Here is an 18,975-nt window from a genome sequence, read left to right as displayed (position 1 = left end):
CTGCCAGCCTTGGGCATGTGTATCTACTGGTCACTGTGGGAATGGGGAGAGGAAGAGTTTGCAGGGCAGCGTGGCCTGATTTGTGAGGTCACAGCTCCTGATATAACATGTGCCCAACGTGCTGAGTGCTGGAAGCAGCAGCAAGGCCTGAGGTGAAGTTCTGAGCCAGAGCCCTCCCCCCATGCCAGTTACAAAGTTGCAATGTTTCCCTGGCTGTGCCCAGCTCACCAGAGAACAGAGGTAGAGGAGGATGTGCAGGGAAAAGGGGGAAGATATGGAGAGGAGGGGAGAACCTGAGGAAAGGCTTCCCAGGGAGAGAGCACCTGAGTCTCCTCTTGCAAGATGAGGGGTGCTAGGAAGAAGGTGGTGTGCAGAGGTGTGATTTTCCCAACACTTCTGAACTCCCTGGCAGAAAGGGCCAGCTGGAGCGAGTGGAGAGGAGGAGCCAAGCTGTAACGACCAAGTTTTTCTGCCCCTGGAGAATGGGAAATGGTGAAAAAGCTTTAAGTGTGGTGTGACATGACAGAGTTCTGTTTTAGAGGGATCCGCTGGGCAGAGATGTGAGAGGTGGGCTTAACAAGCATCAGTGTAGTTTGGGGTGACCAGCTGGGAGGCTGCTGCACCTGTCCAGCAAAAGGGGTGGAGGAAGGTCTGCAGCTCTCGGGGGACCAGCTTGTCTTGACTTAACCGTGGCCCTCCAGATTTTAGCGTACAATGTCCCAAGCCCCTTCAATCCCAGGCAAACCAGACAATTAGCTGCTCAACCTGGCTGGAGCAGAAGGTGGGAAGATGGGAAGGGGAAGATCTGAGGATTGTTTGAGAGAGAAAGCAACAAACAAAAGAGGAGGCATTTGGAGCGCTCTGGGGCGTAGGTGGTGGCTAGTGGTAGCATTAAATAAGAGCAGGGACCCAGAGATGAAACGGAAACCGCCACTGCACACGCACCGTGCTTATTCAGCCATGTGCTCTGATGAGCTAGCTGTGCCAGTCACCTGATCCTCACCACCAGGTCACTGAGGCAAGGGTTACATCATGATGCACAGGTACCGAGGTCAAGTGACTTGCCTAAATGATAAATTGCTGGTAAATGGCACAGCCAAGATGTGTACTTAGGAAGTCTGAATCGTGGCAGCTCTTGACTGCTCAGAGACACTTGCTTTGGTTTATAATATCTTGAGTTGTGATGTTCTGGGATGTCCAGATCATACCAACTTACTTGAACGGAAAAGTCAGAAACTCACAGTAAAGGTCACAGCGGGAAGTACAGTTTCCTTAACAAATTGGCTGAAGTTCTTACGAATTTAACAACACAGGGAATAAGAGAAAAAGCGGACTATAGTGCAGAACAGTAGCTATTTCGGAAAGAGTTCAGGAAAAGAGCTCAAAAACTAAAGACGTCAGTGTTACAATTACCTTCTTGTTGCTGGGATAAAGCACCTGACCAAAAGCAGCTGGTGGGAGGACAATTTTTGTTTTGGCTTGTAGTCTCAAGGAACAGCTTCATGATGGCAGGAGAAAGCATGACATGAGCAGAGTCTGAACATCACTTCGGCCAAAGTAAGTAAAAATAAACAAACAAAGCCAGCAGCAGGAGAATGAGCTGAGCTCTGGCAAGGGGAACTGGCTATAACATCCCTAAACCCACCACCAACAACACACCTCCTCCAGCAAGACTCCCCCTCCCAAACTGCCATCAGCTAGGGACTAAGCATTCAGTACACATGAGTTTATGGGGGGACCTCTGACTCATGTAGAAGAAAGCCTACGAGTGCCATCCCAGCATATATGGAGGCCAGTAGTAAAAACTGAGGATTGTGGTTCTCATGTGGATCTGATCAAAGATGATCAAAGGAGTATAAAACTGGGGAAATATCAACATCAGTGTCAGAAGTTAGCTTCTCTGGAGATTTCTAAATCTTTAAAAAACAATTGGTCAGGGTTGGAGAGATGGCTTAGCAGTTAAGGTGCTTGCCTGCAAAGCCCAAGGACCCATATTCACTCCCCAGATCCCAAGTAAGCCAGACACACAAGGGGGCACATGCATCTGGAGTTTTATTACAGTGGCTGGAAGCCCTGGCACACCAATTCATTCTCTTTCTCTCTTGTAAGAAAATGCCAGACTGTTGGGCTTGCCTAAGGGCGGGGGGGAGAACAACAACAACAAACAATTGGTCAGGTTTTCACAAAGTTGCTCAGGTGCTGGCCATGAACTCACTATGTAGTCAAAGTGTGAAACTATTTTAAGTTAAGAAATTAAAAGAGGCCAGACGTGGTGGCATATGCCTTTAATCCCAGCACTTTGAAGATAGAGGTTGGATTTTAAAGCCAGTCTGGAACTACAGAGTAAGTTCCAGGTCAGCCTAGACTACAGTGAGATCCTACCTTGAAAAAAAAAATCAAAAAATTAAAAGAAAAGCTGGGGTAAGTATTTTCCAAATATACTACAAATAAAAGGTTATAAAACATTAATTTATATAAAGAATTAATATGAGATGAGAAAATGAATAGGAAGTCAATGAATGAAGAAACAAAAGTTACCCCCCCCAAAAAAAAAATGGTAAGAAAAGGACTGGAGAGCTGGCTTAGTGGTTAAGGTGCTTGCCTGCAAAGATTAAGGATCCAGGTTTGGTTCCCCAGATCCCACATAAGTCAGATGCACAAGGTGACGCATGTGCACAAGGTGGCACATACGTATAAGATGGAGCACGTGTCTGGAGTTTGACTGCAGCGGCTAGAGGCCCTGGTGGGTCAATGCTCTCTCTCTCTTGTCTCTCTCTCTCTCTCACACACACACATACACATAAATAAAATAAATTTAACAAATTTAAAAATGGCAAGAAAAGAATCCAACTTCACTAACTAATACTGACAGAGGCAAATTAAAAAAATGGAAAGTTTGACAATTAAACTTTCAAAGACAGAACAAATCAGTTAATTATTGATTGGGCTGTGAAATTGACATTCACACACTACAGTGAAAGTGGACCTTGGAATGCAATGTGGTAAAGTTTCCCGGTATGTGAATACTATCTCATTCAGTAATTTTACTTCTAGGCACGTTTTTATGAGGCACAATCATGTTTTCAATACCTGTTTCATCCTAGTATATTCCTCACAGTATGCTTATAATAGTGGAAAAGATTCAGGTACTAAACGTCTTATAAGAAACCATTTAAAAAACTACTTAGGTATATGCAATTAACATTTAATGAAAATATTTAATTGTATAAAGCATATTTAGTGGCATAAACAAGGTCCCACAAGACATATGCATAGAACTATAGTAAGTTTTTGAGTAAAAACATTGTACTGACTATGCACTATTACATAAAATATAGAGGTGGGAAAGCTGGGCGTTTATACTTGAAAATGTTAATAGTTATGCAAATAGGTATTGGGACTACTAGTGAACTTACTTTTTGGTGCCTTTTTAAGAAAACATTCTTATTTATTTATTTAAGAAAGGAAGAGAGACAGAGAGAGAGAAATAAAGAATGGGTATACCAGGATCTCCAGCTGCTGCAAACAACTCAAGATGCATATACCACCTTGTGCATCTATCTGGCTTACATGGGTCCTGGGCAATCAAACCTGGATCCTTTGGCTTTGCAGGTAAATGTCTTAACTGCTAAGCCATCTCTCCATCCCTTTGGTGCCTTTTGACTTTCCTTTTGTTTTTAAATTTTATTTATGAGAGAGAGAGAGAGAGAGAGAGAGAGAGAGAGAGAGAGAGAGAGGGAGAGAGATGCACCAGGGCCTCTAGCCACTGTAAAGGAACTCCAGATGCATGTTTCACCTTGTGGCTTACCTGGGCATTGGGGAATTGAACCTGGGTCCTTCAGCTTTGCAGATAAGCACCTAAACCACTAAGCCATCTCTCCAGCCTCCTTTTGACTTTTCTAAAAATCAACTAGATGTTTGTTTATAGAATAAAACATTACCTTACAAAAAAAGATGAAGAAATGGAAGGACTAAAAAGGAACTGTTGGTCTTGGAAACATGGGCATGAATGCCACAGTGGGGTGGGATGAGAAAACCTGGTTATGGGCAGAGGAGTCATGGGTAAGAGCCTGGAAACTTCTAGCCTTTTTTTTTTTTTCCAAGGTAGGGTATTGCTGTAGCTCAGGCTGACCTGGAATACGCGTGGGTCTCAGGGTGGTCTTGAATTCATGGCGATCCTCCTACCTCTGCCTCCCTGGGTGCTGGGATTAAATGGGATTAAAAGTATGTGCCACCATGCCTGGCTATCTTCTAGGCATTTTTGAATGAGTTTGACTGGGGGAGGGGAAAGGAACTATACTAGAGAGCTACCACAGGTGAGAGAGGTAATGGAGCCAGGACCCAGTTCTTTATTTATTTTTTTTTAAAGGATAGAGAAGACCTGAGCATGTCTGTAGGGAAATGAACAGGTAAAAGGGAGTGGTGGGAAGGTCAGAGAAAGAACTGCAACCAGATGAGAAGAGGGACAGACAGACAGGAAAGTGGCTGAGTGGCCTCAAGGTTCTGGATGCGCTGGGAGGGCAAGAGTTTGCTGCAGCTTGCTCAGCGCGGTGCAGGATTTATTGCAGAAGTGCTTGATCAGCTGGCACACAGCCGCCCTGGGTGGCTTGGTCTAGAGCCAGTGTCTGCCAGGTGGGAGGTGCATGGATGTCAGCGTGAACACAGCTCATGTGCAATCAAGGTCAAGTTGAGCAGCAAGTGAAGTTCAGAGAGGCCGTTGGAGAGCGAGAGAATGGATGAGTCTCATAATTTGACCACTAAATATCAACCTGGGCAAAGCCAAGGGCAAGGGGTAGCTGTAGGGCAATGAGTATGAGAAAACTGCTTGGATGTGGTCATGAAAGACCCGGAAACCAGACTGGCACCATGGCAGGCTTCAGTAAGGCACTGCCCCAGCTAGGCCTAAATTTCAAATTCCCCCCCTAAGCAGAGGACCTGAGTCAGCCCCTAGACATGTCCATGCATGCCCAAGACTTGTCCCTTCTGCCTCTCTGTTCCAGCCAATCAAAAAGAATACAAGTACAATTACTAGTTAAACCAACCAATCACGTAACCGCCCCCTACTTCCTTGTTCAAATCCCTATAAAAACCCTGCCCTCCTGCTATTCAGGGCTCTTATAGGGATCCACTGCATTGGTGAAGTCGAGAGTCCAAGCTTAAGCCCGAAATAAAGCTCCTTGCCTTTGCATACGTGTTTAGTTCTTCTTGGTGGTCACTGGGGGCACTGAGAACTGGGCATAACAGTCAAAGGTTAGGCTATTATTGTGTAGGGGTCCGGCTGCTGGGCAGAGCCTAGACGACTGATGTGTGGTGTCTGTGGGTGTCAGAAGCTGTCTCAGGCCTTGAATGGCCAGCAGATGGAGGGCAGGGTCTTGACGCTTCAGGTCACTGACATCAGCTGGGGTTCAGCATTTCCCAGACTGATTGGAAAGCAGACTGTTTGCCATCGGAAGCCCCCTATGTGCAGGAGTGAAGGTGAAATCTCAGAAGCCAGCCCTCTTCCCTGAAAACCTCGCTCTCTGGGTTTCTCACCAGATATCTGTTTCCATCTGTTTGCTGCCCCCCCCCCCCCCAGTCCAGCAGAACTTACAGAGAATGACCTTCCCGCCAGGTTGGAGGTCTTGACAACCTCTGTCACACTGACATGCAGACATGTGTGGTCCGTAACAGGAGCAGCAGCTGGGGTGCAGGGAGAGAACCCTGAAACTGAATGAGATGGGGGCTGTGAATAGGGAGCTGGGGAATCTGGGTCCTAAGAAAACCATCATGAACTGATTTTACACCCTCCCCGGCAACTTGCCCATCCTCCCAGCCCCCTTTCTGTCCCACCTTGGTCTGAGCTAGGTTTCACTTCTTTTCTCTGCTCCCATTTCTTTCCCTGGAAAATGAACTAAGCTTCCTTGCCCCCTTTCTTTATCTCCCTTCACTCGTCTCTTTAAGGGAGAACATCCTTTTGAATTCCTCTGCAGCTCCTAGGCACAGTAAGTCTGTCAGAAGCCTGTCAGGAAGAGCAGAGACTCCAGTGAAGGAAGACGCCCATTCCGATCATAGAGGGTATTCCTCCCTCCCTCCCTTTCTTTCTTGGTAATACTGATTGATTCATTCATTCAGTTTGAAATTGAACCTAGGGCCTCAAATGCACTAGGCAAACACTCTAGAGCCAAACCACAACTCTAGTTTCTTACTCCTTTTTTTTTTTGGCAAGCCCAATAGACTGGCCTTTTTTTATAATAAGAGAGAGAGAGAAAGGAAATTGGCACGCCAAGGCCTCCAGCCACTGCAATCGAATTCCAGACACGTGCACTACCTTGTGCACAGGTGTGACCTTGTGTATGTGTCACCTTGTGCATCTGCCCTAACCTGGGATCTGGTAGGTGAACCTAGGCTTCACAGGCAAGCACCTTAACCACTAAGCAATCTCTTCAGCCCTGCTTTCTTTTTTTTCTTTTTTTTTTTTAAAAAAAGTGTTTTGTTTATTTATTTGAGACAGACATAAAGAGAGAGAGAGAATGGGCATGTCAGCCCTCTACCACTGCATGTGCCACCTTCTGGCTTTATGTGGGTACTGGGAAATCAAACCTGGGTCTTTTGGCTTCACCTTATGCATCTGGCTTTACAGTAGTACTAGGGAATCAAACTCAGGTCCTTTGGCTTTGTAGGCAACTGCCTTAACCACTAAGCCATCTCTCCAGCCCTGTTTTCTTAATAGTTTATATGGTGTCAAAAAGTCACAATGGTATGACTGCTGCCAGGCTTAAGCTCTCTCTGCCAACTAAAGATGGTTTTTGGAGGAGTTTATGTTTCTGTGGAAGGTTCTAGCCTCACCAGATCTATTGTGATAAGTTTGGGGTAGAGAAAGTGGTGAGCTTCTTTTTGTTTTTGTTTTGTTTGGGACAGGGTCTTATGTAGCCCCTAGCTGATCTCAAAGTCACTATGTGGCTGAGAATGACCTTGAACTCCTGATCCTCCTGCCTCCACCTTCTGAGTACTGGTATTAAAAGTATGTATGTGCCACCATATCAGGCAAGGGATATGACTTTTAACTATAAGAGCTAACTGACGTAGTTTATTATAGTCTATTAATTAGTACCTATTATCTCTGTAAAGTACAGAGGTCACAATTTACTTGCCCAAGGTCACACAGATATCACGTGGCAAATCTGGGGTGTGAACTCTGCCTACTTGGGCTCTGTGTCTGGCCTCTAGATTCACTGCTTCATAACCACCTCTAAGTTAAGAGCCACTGACAAAATTATGTGTCTCCTTTATGGAGCTAATAGGTTACATGGGGAGAAAAATCTTCCTGTGAAAGAGTTTCACATGTCACTTACAAGGCTAACATGTCTGGAAGCATGAGTTTCTTCTTTGTGCCATATACCAAGTTGAGGGGACCCAGTCCCTCGATAAGAACACAGATGTGGGAGGCTAAGAGGATGGCAAATTTGAGGCTAAGCTGGTCTACCTAACAAAATGTACACAGCAGATGAACTGAAAAACACACATGCATTATAGATATAGAAGGATGATAATGGAAGGTGACCAAAGCCACAGGGAATTTTAAGGCAGCCATTACTGGAAGTTGGATAGGAGAGGAGAGGTCAGATTCAGCTCTGCCTAAGTACTCCTGCCTGCCACATATATTTCCAGTCTGTGTTTATTCTGGAATATTGCATTCATTCACTTGAAAATTCAAAATAAAATAATTTGGGAGACATAAAGTTTCTCATCAATAAATGTTTGTTGAGGTGCTTTTTAAAAATAGAGTCTCGGGCTGGAGAGATAGAGATGGCTTAGTGGTTAAGCGCTTGCCTGTGAAGCCTAAGGACCCCAGGTCAAGGCTTGATTCTCCAGGACCCACGTTAGCCAGATGCACAAGGGGGCAAACACATCTGGAGCTTGGTTGCAGTGGCCAGAGGCCCTGGCATGCCCATTCTCTCTCTCTCTCTATCTGCCTCTCTCTCTCTTTGTGTCCATTGCTTTCAAATAAATAAAAATAAACAAAAAAATTAAAAATAAGAGTCTCCAAGCTGGGTGTGGTGGCACACGCCTTTAATCCCAGCACTCGGGAGGCAGAGGTAGGAGAATCACCCTGAGTTCTTGGCCACCCTGAGACTACACAGTAAATTCCAGGTCAGCCTGGGGTAGAGTGAGACCCTACCTCAAACAACAACAACAACAACAAAAATAAATAAAATAAAATAAAAAAGAGTCTCTTTAAATAGCCCAGGCTGGCTTGGAATTTATGGTCCTCCAAAGTGCTAGGGTTACAGGAAGGGTCGCCACACTGGCTCACTGAGTTTCTACTCTGTGCCAGGCATGTGCTGGCTCTTCAGGGTAGAGTGGTGCCCGGATGAACGTCCTTGTTTGATCAGAAATGATTTCTGTAAGCCTCTTTGGATTATGCCCCTGATATCGGGGCTGTAAAATTTGGTGCTTGGGAGGCGGTGTAAGGCAGTGGTGAGGAACGGAGCATGGGAATGCCTGGATCTGAACCCATCCTGTCTTTTCCAGAGATGATCCAGGGTGGTGAATTTGCTTTGCTTCAGTTTCTCCAAGAAAAAGTCACAAATACTGCTGATCCCGAGCTCACAGGGCTACTATGCTCAGAGGAGTTCACAGTCAGCACAGAACACCGCCCAGCCCCCGCCAAATGCATGCAATGACCTGTAGTCCGTGCTGCGACCCTTTCCATCCTTACAAGGGCGCAGAGGTCTCATGGTGAGAGCAAATATTTATAATGTGCTATACTCCTATAGGTTAACTTCTTTTACTATTATCTAGAATATTTTGTTATTTTTTTATAAAAAGATATATGCAAAATCCAAAATTTCCAAGCCGAAATCAACCAGCTCTAATGGTCCAATTCAAAGGTGAGAGTCTCCCCTTCTCGGTGGCACTCTGCCTTCCAGCTGCGGAGGCCCAGCCCCAAAGCCTGAGCGAGGGTCTGAGCCCAGAGGCCCTGCTTTACCCAGGACACTTCGGGTCTTAGTTCATCCCAGCCTGAGCTCGGTGATGAAAAGGAGGATGGGTGACCCTCTCTCATGGATCCCCCTTTTCTCTCTTTTGTCTCTGCCTGACTTTCTCCTTCTTGCCCCTTCTCCCTTTGCACTTACACCCCCAGCTCCTCACCTCCAGTGTCACTGGTTGGAATGGCCTTCAGGACCAGCCCGGTAGCCCGCACAGCAACACTGACCTCCCGCGGCCTGTGGCTGAGGGGGACCTGGGGAGGGAATTGAAGAGCAGAGGAGGGTCCTCAGGATGTGTCCCTTGTCCCCACTTCCTCACATCTCAGCTCTTCCATGCTCCTGCTCTACCCTAAGACTCTAGCCTGCAGAGGCCTGGAACATTCCACACAGCACAGTTCCAAAGAACAGCTCTCCAATGACATCAGTTTACGTTTCTATCTGGTCAACGCTTTTTTTTTTTTTTTTTTTAATTGGGGCTTCATTTTTGTTGTGCTCAAGTTTTTTATTTTTTGAGATGCGAGTTTATTTTTTTTTTTCTCAATTTTTATTAACATTTTCCATGGTCAACGCTTAAGGAAGAGGTTTTTGAGCAAGGGGCCAGCCCTCTTGTTTCTTAGATCACATCGCCTTCTTGTCTGCATGGAAAGCGTTAACCTCCCCCAACCCCATCCCCACAGTGCCAGCACTTGTTAAAGACTTGAGAGACTGAAGGCAGCTTCAGGAAAGGGGGAGAGGTTCCTTTAGCTCTACCTACACCCCTCATGCCCCCGAAGCTGGTTTTCATCAGCTGTACCACCTGGCCCCCTTGCTGGCCATGACCGTGATACTGACCTTTCGGTAGCACATAGACAGCTCCCCGCCAGGGCCCTCAGCTGCCCCTCTCCTCCGGGGTGAAGAGCCCTCTGAGCGGAGATGAGAGAAAGGGTGAGGTGTGAAACCCGTACCCAAGCCCCCAATGTCACCAAGGCATAATTGAGCTGCTGGGTGGACCCAGTAGCTGTCCCTGAATGAAGAGGTAGCATTTCGAATATGGGAGGGGCTGGCTTTCAGCTTGAGGAGTTCTGGAGTGGGGAGCAGGGACAGACATGACACTCAGCAGAGGTGCAGGATGCAGCAGGGTGATGCTGGGGGTGCAGTCTGGCAAGAGGCAGGAAGCAGGGCTCCCGGGAAGCTGAGCCAGGTTGAGCTCTGGGCAGAAGGGAGAAAAGCTCACCTTTGGGGGACTTGGAGTCTTGAATCTTCACCTTCAATTCTGTGAGGAAAATGTCCTCTGTGGGTTCTTGGCTTAGGTCATTGAAGATCTGGAGAGAGGAAAGGATAGGGAGGGAGAAAGGGAGAGAGAGAAGGAAGGAAGGAAGATGTTTGAAGAAGACTGACCCTACTGCTTGAGACGGTCTGGAAGCAGGGTAAGTGTCCCCCATTCATCCAGCTCGCTTCTGAGTGACATGGAGTGACCACTTGGGTCTGAATCTACAGTGATGTTATATATAATAAGGTGACTCAACAACACAACACATATTCCATAGTGGTTCCCCAAGGTTATAACAGAGCTGGAAGATTCTCGTTACCTGGTGATCTCTTACCATTGTAAGATCTTAGCACAATATCTTTACTCATGTGTTTGTGCTGGTAGAAATAAACCTACTGTGCTGTAAGTTAAAGTTGCAAAACCAATACAGATAGGGATACAATACTCGGTAATAACACATGACTATGCTACTAGTTTGTGCATTTATAACACTATACTTTTTATTGTTATTTTACAGTGAAATCTTACACATATATACAGTTTACTGTAAGGCAGCATGCCCGTTATGTCAGCAGCAGCCTTACACATCTGGCATTTGTCTGGTCCCTTGGTTGCATTCATGAGTCTCATCAAATGGTTGATTTTTGTTCCATTTAGAGCTGTGTGAATACACAGTCTTATGTTTTCACAATGACAGATCACCTAATTGATAACATTCTCAGAATGTGTCCCTGCCATTAAACAATTAATGACTGTTTATAAATAATGGAGGAAATGTTTATTGAAAATCCAAGGGCTGAGGCTGAAGCTCAGGGGTAGAGTACTTGCCCGGTATGCACTAGACCCATTGCCAGTACTGAAAACCAAACCAACCAAATAAACAAACAAACAAAAAAGCTACCTGGTAAGGCACACAGGGAACAAAATTCACCCCAGAGAGGACAGGGAGAAGTAATAAAATAATAGGCTGCATTACAGACATGAGGGTTAGGGAGAACTTATTCTTTCGCTGCGCACAGAGAAGCCTGGGCTGGGCTGGGTGATAAGAGCTAGTTAGCCTAGGGGACCTCCTAAGGAGAGATCAGATGTGGCTGGGAGAAGAAAGAGGGTGTCTGAACACCATGGAAGAGCAAGCAAAGAGCTTTGAGAGACCTGGACACGAGAGAGATGCAGCCCCTGGCAGCTGGGCCTGCTCCGATGCTACCAGTGTTAGCGCTGGGTGATCATGATGAATCAAGACAAAAAACAGCCCATTCCGTAAGCAGCCCAAAGCCATTCATACTGCAGCCTTCCCAGCCCAGCAATACCATGATGTTAATCCCTCAGCCTCCCCCATAAAAATTAGGAAGGTGCTCAATCATAGAATCACTCCCAGTTCCTGCCAGCATCCAATCCTAAGCCAAGTCTTGCTTTCAGAAATCCTCCACAAATCCCCAAACCTCCAAAGCAAAGTTTAATTCCCAGATCAACTTCTTTTCCATCAGCCTCCTAACTGAGACACCCTTGTGGCTCCCCCTGGCGGCCATTCTTCCTCATTGACACAAGACAAGAGCACCCTGGGTTTGTCCTGGGGGCTGGGCCAGCAGTTGTCAAACCTTTCATTTTAAGTTGTTTTATTTATTTGTTTTACAGGGAAAGAGAGAGAGAGAGAAAACGGGTGGGCCAGGGACTCCACCCACTGCAAACGAACTCCAGACGTGTGTGCACCCCCTTTGTGCATATGACTAACATGGGTCCTGGGAAATCAAATCTGGGTTCTTTGGTTTTGCAGGCAACTGCCTTAACCACTAAGCCATCCCTCCAGCGCATGTTATCTGTTTACAAGAGATTGCTCCTCTTGCACAGTGAAAAGATTTTTCATTTTCCTTGTGTGTGTGTTATTTTATTTTGCACTTTGGAACTTGGGTTAAGGGCCAGAATCAAGGTGATCAAGAAAAGATCCACCTCAGCATAGAGAGCAAGAGGAAACGATGACCAGACAGGAAATTGGGGGGGGGGTGTGGAGGATGGCGCTGAGGAACCAGTTCCATGTGCTTTCAGAAATCTCTAGCGGCTAGATGGGATAAGGAACAGCACTGGGCCTCCCCTAGGACAGGCCCGTGGGTCAGGCAAGTACCAAGTAGCCTTCATTAGCAGGGTGATTTCAAATGAAGTCTGGCATAAAATGTCTATGTAGAAGGCTGGAGAAATGTCTTAGGAGGCAAGGTACTTGCCTGCAAAGTCTAAGGACCCAGGTTTGATTCTCCAGGTCCCACATAAGCCACTCCAGAGAAATGCTTAAATAGAATATATTTATGAGAAAGAAGTGAGGAGCAGTGCATTCCTCTTGAGTACTTAGAGAAACCTCATTATAAACATGAAAACTGGCTCCTGCACAGAACCCTGAAAACCAACTTTGGTTCTCTACAGGAGATGCCTGTCCTAACACTAGATGTTAATGAAGACTTTAAAGACAAACACAACAGTCGAGTTGAAAAGGTCAAAGAATTTTTGAGCACTTGATGTTACTGAAGAATACAGGCAACTGAGTCTTCCCAGATACTCCACTTGGACTACAGGCAACTAAGTGTTTCCCCTCATCCCTTTACTGCATGGTTATTCTCATCTGGATTCTCACAAGGGCCCTCTGTACAGTGAAGATTATTCTTCCTGTTTGAAATATGAGGAAAGTTAAGTTTAGAGACAGCTAGCAAGTGGAGGAGCTGGGGTGCTTAGCAATGGATGTTTCACTAGCAAAGATGGACTCTAACTATATGCTCACCACCATCCAGTCCCTAAAGATGCCACTGACACATTCTCTAATGTGTACACACACACACACACACACACACACACACACACACACACACACTTACTGTTTGAAGAGCAGGAGATTCAAAGGTAAGATACAGTCCCGATTTCAAAGGATGCATGGTTTTGGTGGAGTAGTGGCACACATCTGCACATATATGACCAACTGGTAGATGAAATGCTGCAGACATGCCCAGATCACTATGGAGTTGATAGCTGAGCCACTCAAATCCAGCCGGAGTGAAAGGAAGGGAAATGGCAGCAGACAGGACAGGTGGGAGGGGGAAGGAAGTGTATGAAGTGGGGGAGAAGTGGCAGTACGCAGGAGAGAAAGAGTGCAAGGGGAAATGATGAGCAAAGTTACAGAGTAGCTCAGATGACAGACTGACTAGCAGGAAAGGAGGGCAGGTGGGAGGTGCGAGAGGGTGTGAGAAAGTGCAGGAACCTGGAGGTCTCCACGAGGCTGAAGAGAGATACTGCAGGAGAGAGAACAAGAGCCTCGGGGATTTGTGACCAGAGGCTGGAAGACAGTTCCAAGCAGCCTTCTGCCTACAAGTTAACAGTGAGCTTGCCTGACACCAAGAAGACAAAGCACAGAACCAAGAGCAGCTGAGCACTTTCATGATTTGCAGCCTGTTGACCCGTGTCTCCCAAATCGTGATATTTAGAGTGTGGGGCCCAGGGTTCTGCAGGCTGGTATGGTAGACTTGCAAGCCCTGGGGAGAGGCTTACCTTGACCCTGTAGAGCTGGAAATAGATGGGTTGTGTGCCCATGCGAACATAGTAGGTGATAACGTCCAGGATGAAGGGATCCACAGTCCGGGATGTGTCCAGGCAGGGAGGCTATGAGGGACATGAGGAATGTCTTCAGCTATCTCCCTCTAGGCTGCTGAAGGGGGCCCCATTTTTTTTCAAGAAAGAAACTCCAAAGTCCCCCACACAACCTGTGAGGCACAAACCCAGCTGATCCTTCAACACACTCCAAACTTTCCTGAACACCTAATTTCTACTCCCAATCAAAATATATCTTCCCAGAGCTCCATCTTCCCAGGGAATCAGATTCATTTCAGATGCACAAAGACATATTAAGCATGGATATCTACAAAGGACAGTTCTGGATGCCTGAAGGAGGCAAGATGCTTGATAGTGTCACTAATGATGGATGATCCTGGATAGGAGTCTAGGATTGGATTGGCCATTTACTACCAGAAAGCTTGCAGAAAAACTTATTCATAGTTTTTATAGCCTGAGTTTTCTTCAGGGTAGAATAAGAGGTTGAGCTATATCTGATATCTCTTTCAGCTCTAGCTAACTCTGAATCTATTAATAAACTAATAAGCTATGATGGCATGTGCCTTGGGAAGTTGAGGTAAAAGGAGCATGAATTCAACTGTACAATGAGACAAATAAATAATAACCTAATAGTACTGGGATATTGCTGTTGGGAAATGCTATCAGGAAAGGAGTTCTTGCCTTGTCCTTCATGGCTTCCCCAGCCCCAAGTGATTGGAAGGCATAAAAACTGGGGTTTTCAGGCAAACAGAGAACATCTATGATACCCTGCTTGAACACACATTATCGGAAATGCTTTTTTCAGATTTTTGAATTTTTTTTTGCATGTAAATAATGAGATATCTTGGTGATGGGGCTCAAGTCTGAATGTAAAATTAATTTTGTTTCACATATCCTTATAGTCTGAATGGAATTTCATGCTTTTTAGTGTGCCCGTGTTTCAACTATGACCTGTCACATGTGATCTTGTGATGATGCTCAAAAAGTTTTAGATTTTAGAGTGTTTCAAATTTTGGATTTTCAGTCTATGGATGCTCAACCTGTAATATCAGAGTTGGAAGGAAATCTTAGGTAACTCTGATTTATAAAATATCTTTGACTAGCATATCCAGTTTATGGAAATAGTATTTTCTTAAAAAAGTTTCATGCTGCTGACCTCTGAACTTATTCTGGTAATATTGTTATTGCTCACAATGTCTCCAGTTTCTTCACATGGAAGCTACTTTTGGAAGTGCCATGCAAATTATTAATTATAAGAGAGGGGTAAAAATATCTTGCATGTGTCCTGGTTGGAAGAAATGCTGTGAACTGAGGAGGACCAATGAAGCCTGTATCACACTGTCCTCCTGTAATCTCCATCACATTTAAGGAAAAAATATTTTGATACCCAGCCAAACAGTCCTCCATGTACATGCAAAGACATTGTCAGAAGAGTTATAATTCTCACAATAGCTAGGAAATAGAGTCATCCCAGATGCCTATCAACTGATGAATGGATGGATAATGAAGATGTGGTATATATGTATATATGATGAAATTCTACTCAGTGGAAAGGGAAAATGAAACTATGATATTTGCAGAAAATTGATGGTCCTGGAAAAAAATTCAAACTAAATGAGGTTACACGGGCTCAGAAAGACAGAGACCACACGTTCTCTCTCATATGCAGATCCTAACAGGGAGTAATTTGATTTGTTTATAAGTTTTAGTAAGGATCAGTAATATTGGTAAGGAAGCTAGACTAAGGCTTGGAGAGAAGAGAAGTCAGGAGAGGTCAGAGAAGGAGATACTAGACAGGCAAGTGAAGGGATAGAATTCAGGTGGTAGAAAGGTCTGGGGATGACTGGGGTAAGGAAGGAGGGGAGGTGGGAGATACACAAAACTAATGGTGGCATAAATCTGTACAAAGAAACCTTCCTCTTGGTTAGCTAATTTAAAGATATAACTCTCTTAAAAAGAGGGAGTGGTAGAAAGAGAGAAAGAGACAGTGAATTTGGGCAGAAGCACCATGCAGGGGTGGAGAAAGCTTTACCCTAAAACCATAGGCTGTTGCAGGTAAATCCTAGTACAAAAACTGGGTCCCCCTCAGAAAAACACAGTGAGATATTGGGTCAGGGAGACCCACAAGGCTCTCAAACAATGCAGACCATCGCCAAAGCACTTGGTTTCCCACCAGAACTAAAGACACTATAGACTGTAATTACCAGACACTAAGAGATCATGCTGGAATGGAGGTGGGAACCAGCTCCCTGTCAGCTAGCTCTCACAGTACTGGAAGGCACTATGTGGGAGCTGCTGGAGGATAAAAGTCACCAACAACATGTACAAGAAGTAGATCCTGGGCTGGAGAGATGGCTTAGCGGTTAAGCACTTGCCTGTGAAGCCCAAGGACCCTGGTTCGAGGCTTGATTCTCCAGGTCCCACGTTAGCCAGATGCACAAGGGGCACAGGCATCTGGATTTCATTTGCAGTGGCTGGAGGCCCTGGCGTCCAGAACTCTCTCTCTCTCTCTCTCTCTGCTGCTTTCTCTCTCTATCACTCTCAAATATCTCAAGATATTTGCAGAAAATTGATGGTCCTGGAAAAAAATTCAAACTAAATGAGGTTACACGGGCTCAGAAAGACAGAGACCACACGTTCTCTCTCATATGCAGATCCTAACAGGGAGTAATTTGATTTGTTTATAAGTTTTAGTAAGGATCAGTAATATTGGTAAGGAAGCTAGACTAAGGCTTGGAGAGAAGAGAAGTCAGGAGAGGTCAGAGAAGGAGATACTAGACAGGCAAGTGAAGGGATAGAATTCAGGTGGTAGAAAGGTCTGGGGATGACTGGGGTAAGGAAGGAGGGGAGGTGGGAGATACACAAAACTAATGGTGGCATAAATCTGTACAAAGAAACCTTCCTCTTGGTTAGCTAATTTAAAGATATAACTCTCTTAAAAAGAGGGAGTGGTAGAAAGAGAGAAAGAGACAGTGAATTTGGGCAGAAGCACCATGCAGGGGTGGAGAAAGCTTTACCCTAAAACCATAGGCTGTTGCAGGTAAATCCTAGTACAAAAACTGGGTCCCCCTCAGAAAAACACAGTGAGATATTGGGTCAGGGAGACCCACAAGGCTCTCAAACAATGCAGACCATCGCCAAAGCACTTGGTTTCCCACCAGAACTAAAGACACTATAGACTGTAATTACCAGACACTAAGAGATCATGCTGGAATGGAGGTGGGAACCAGCTCCCTGTCAGCTAGCTCTCACAGTACTGGAAGGCACTATGTGGGAGCTGCTGGAGGATAAAAGTCACCAACAACATGTACAAGAAGTAGATCCTGGGCTGGAGAGATGGCTTAGCGGTTAAGCACTTGCCTGTGAAGCCCAAGGACCCTGGTTCGAGGCTTGATTCTCCAGGTCCCACGTTAGCCAGATGCACAAGGGGCACAGGCATCTGGATTTCATTTGCAGTGGCTGGAGGCCCTGGCGTCCAGAACTCTCTCTCTCTCTCTCTCTCTGCTGCTTTCTCTCTCTATCACTCTCAAATAAATAAATAAAAATGAACAAAAACATTTAAAAAACAAAAAGAAGTAGATCCTCCAGGCTACACAATCAACTAGCTAGGCAAGGTGCACACATTGGTATAATAGTGGCACCTAGACTATGGGAGAAACCCACTGCTCTCTCATTGGATATGAGGCCAACTCTATCAGTGGGAGGAAATTCAGAGTAAGTCAGAAGCCTATGGCTTGTAAGGTCATAGACCCTTGAGGAAAGCTTCCACTCTTTGTCTAAAAGTTCTGTGGTCGAAGTCTTCTAAATGTCTAAGTTTGTCCCTTTTAATTCATGCTGCTCTTACTGTTGGCTAGAAAAATCAGGTTTTTGCAGATGGCAAGGAGACCCAAGACCCATAAGTACAATAAGAAAAGAAAGCCGACTGCCTGGCATGAGACAAGTCATCCCTATCACATCTGCTACGGTCCAGGAGACCTTACAGAGGGAGTGGTGGATTAAACATGAGTGCTGTTCTCTCTGCTAGCCTGACAGCCTCCTCCAGGGAGATGGCTGTAGATACTGAGAAAGTTCAAAACTCATCAAATCAGAAAATCAGAAGCTGCTGAGAGCTCTACACTAAAGGAGACTTCTAACACACTGATCAAGGCTCAGGAAGCATTGTGGAAGAGGGAGTGGAAAGAACATAAGGGCCACAGGATAGAAAGGTGGTAAATTTCAAAGTTGAAAACAAAACCATCTTCAACACTTACGACAGAAAGGGTGATAACTCTGATTAAAGGCTTTTTCAAGGCACTCATATCCCCCCAAACCCCATCCCAATTTGTCCCAAGCCTCCCTTCCCCTAACTCACAATTAGGACATGACAGAGGTGGTTCAGAGCCAGGCTGCCTGGTTCCAAGGAGGACTGTACGGTTCATTTTTTTTTTTTTTTAACTTTGGGTTAGGTATAATCTCTTTGTGCCTCAGCTGACTGGTCTCTAAAATGGAGACATATGTGTGTATGGTCACAATAGCACCTGGTGACAAGAGTGCCTACTTTCTGTGAGTAGTAAATGAACAAATTCTTTGGGACTAGCTGATCAGAGGCTGAGTGTAGTATGTAAAAGTGCCACCCCTTTCTTCCTTCCCTTCTGGACCTTTCCATCCCCCCATCCCATCCATGTTGCCCTCTCCCTCCCTCCTACCTTCCCTCCTTTCCTATGCTGCCCATACCATCTCAGCCAGCTTGAGGATGGCGGGACACAAGGTGTTGACAGTGCTTTCATACCAAGGATCTGCACGGCCCAGAAAGGAGGCCAACTCTCCCAGCTCAGGCTTCTTGGATGCTGCAGGGTCCTGGGGATAAAGACATGGGTGGAGCCATTAGTCCCTCTCCTGGTCTGAGGGCCCCAGGTACCATTGTTTGTTAATGTGCTCAAGTTATCTAACCTCTGGAAGCCTCAGTTTCTGCGCCATGTGAACACAAATTAGTGTCCTGTTTTCATAAACAGGTGAAGTAGCGACAGCTTTTTCTTAGGGTTGCTTGAAAATGACTATAGACCTTACAAGGGGAGAGACAAGGATTGCTTTGAGAACCAGAGAAAGTGAAGCGTGAAGTCACACTTCATGGCTCTCACCCATCAATGAGCTTCTGCTGCATGGGATTCTAGAAAGTGAAGGGGGAGAGAAGGGGAGAGA

At 45.5% G+C, this 18,975-nt stretch overlaps 1 protein-coding gene across 1 annotated transcript in view; it reads right to left on the bottom strand.

The window, feature by feature from the left end:
* The window catches only part of Pik3r6 (phosphoinositide-3-kinase regulatory subunit 6), a 68,333-nt gene that overhangs the window by 6,774 nt on the left and 42,584 nt on the right, over positions 1-18,975 (bottom strand). The window contains exons 13-18 of the mRNA XM_045131925.1: positions 18,511-18,633; positions 13,738-13,848; positions 10,180-10,267; positions 9,798-9,868; positions 9,130-9,220; positions 5,591-5,706 (exon numbers count right to left, since the gene is read on the bottom strand). Of these exons, the coding sequence (XP_044987860.1) occupies positions 5,591-5,706; positions 9,130-9,220; positions 9,798-9,868; positions 10,180-10,267; positions 13,738-13,848; positions 18,511-18,633 (600 nt within the window). The remainder of the gene's footprint in view (positions 1-5,590; positions 5,707-9,129; positions 9,221-9,797; positions 9,869-10,179; positions 10,268-13,737; positions 13,849-18,510; positions 18,634-18,975) is intronic.

The sequence above is a fragment of the Jaculus jaculus genome, chromosome 12 (genome assembly GCF_020740685.1).
Source record: "Jaculus jaculus isolate mJacJac1 chromosome 12, mJacJac1.mat.Y.cur, whole genome shotgun sequence".
Lineage (NCBI taxonomy): Eukaryota > Metazoa > Chordata > Mammalia > Rodentia > Dipodidae > Jaculus > Jaculus jaculus.
This window is presented reverse-complemented; position numbering and strand designations above follow the sequence as displayed.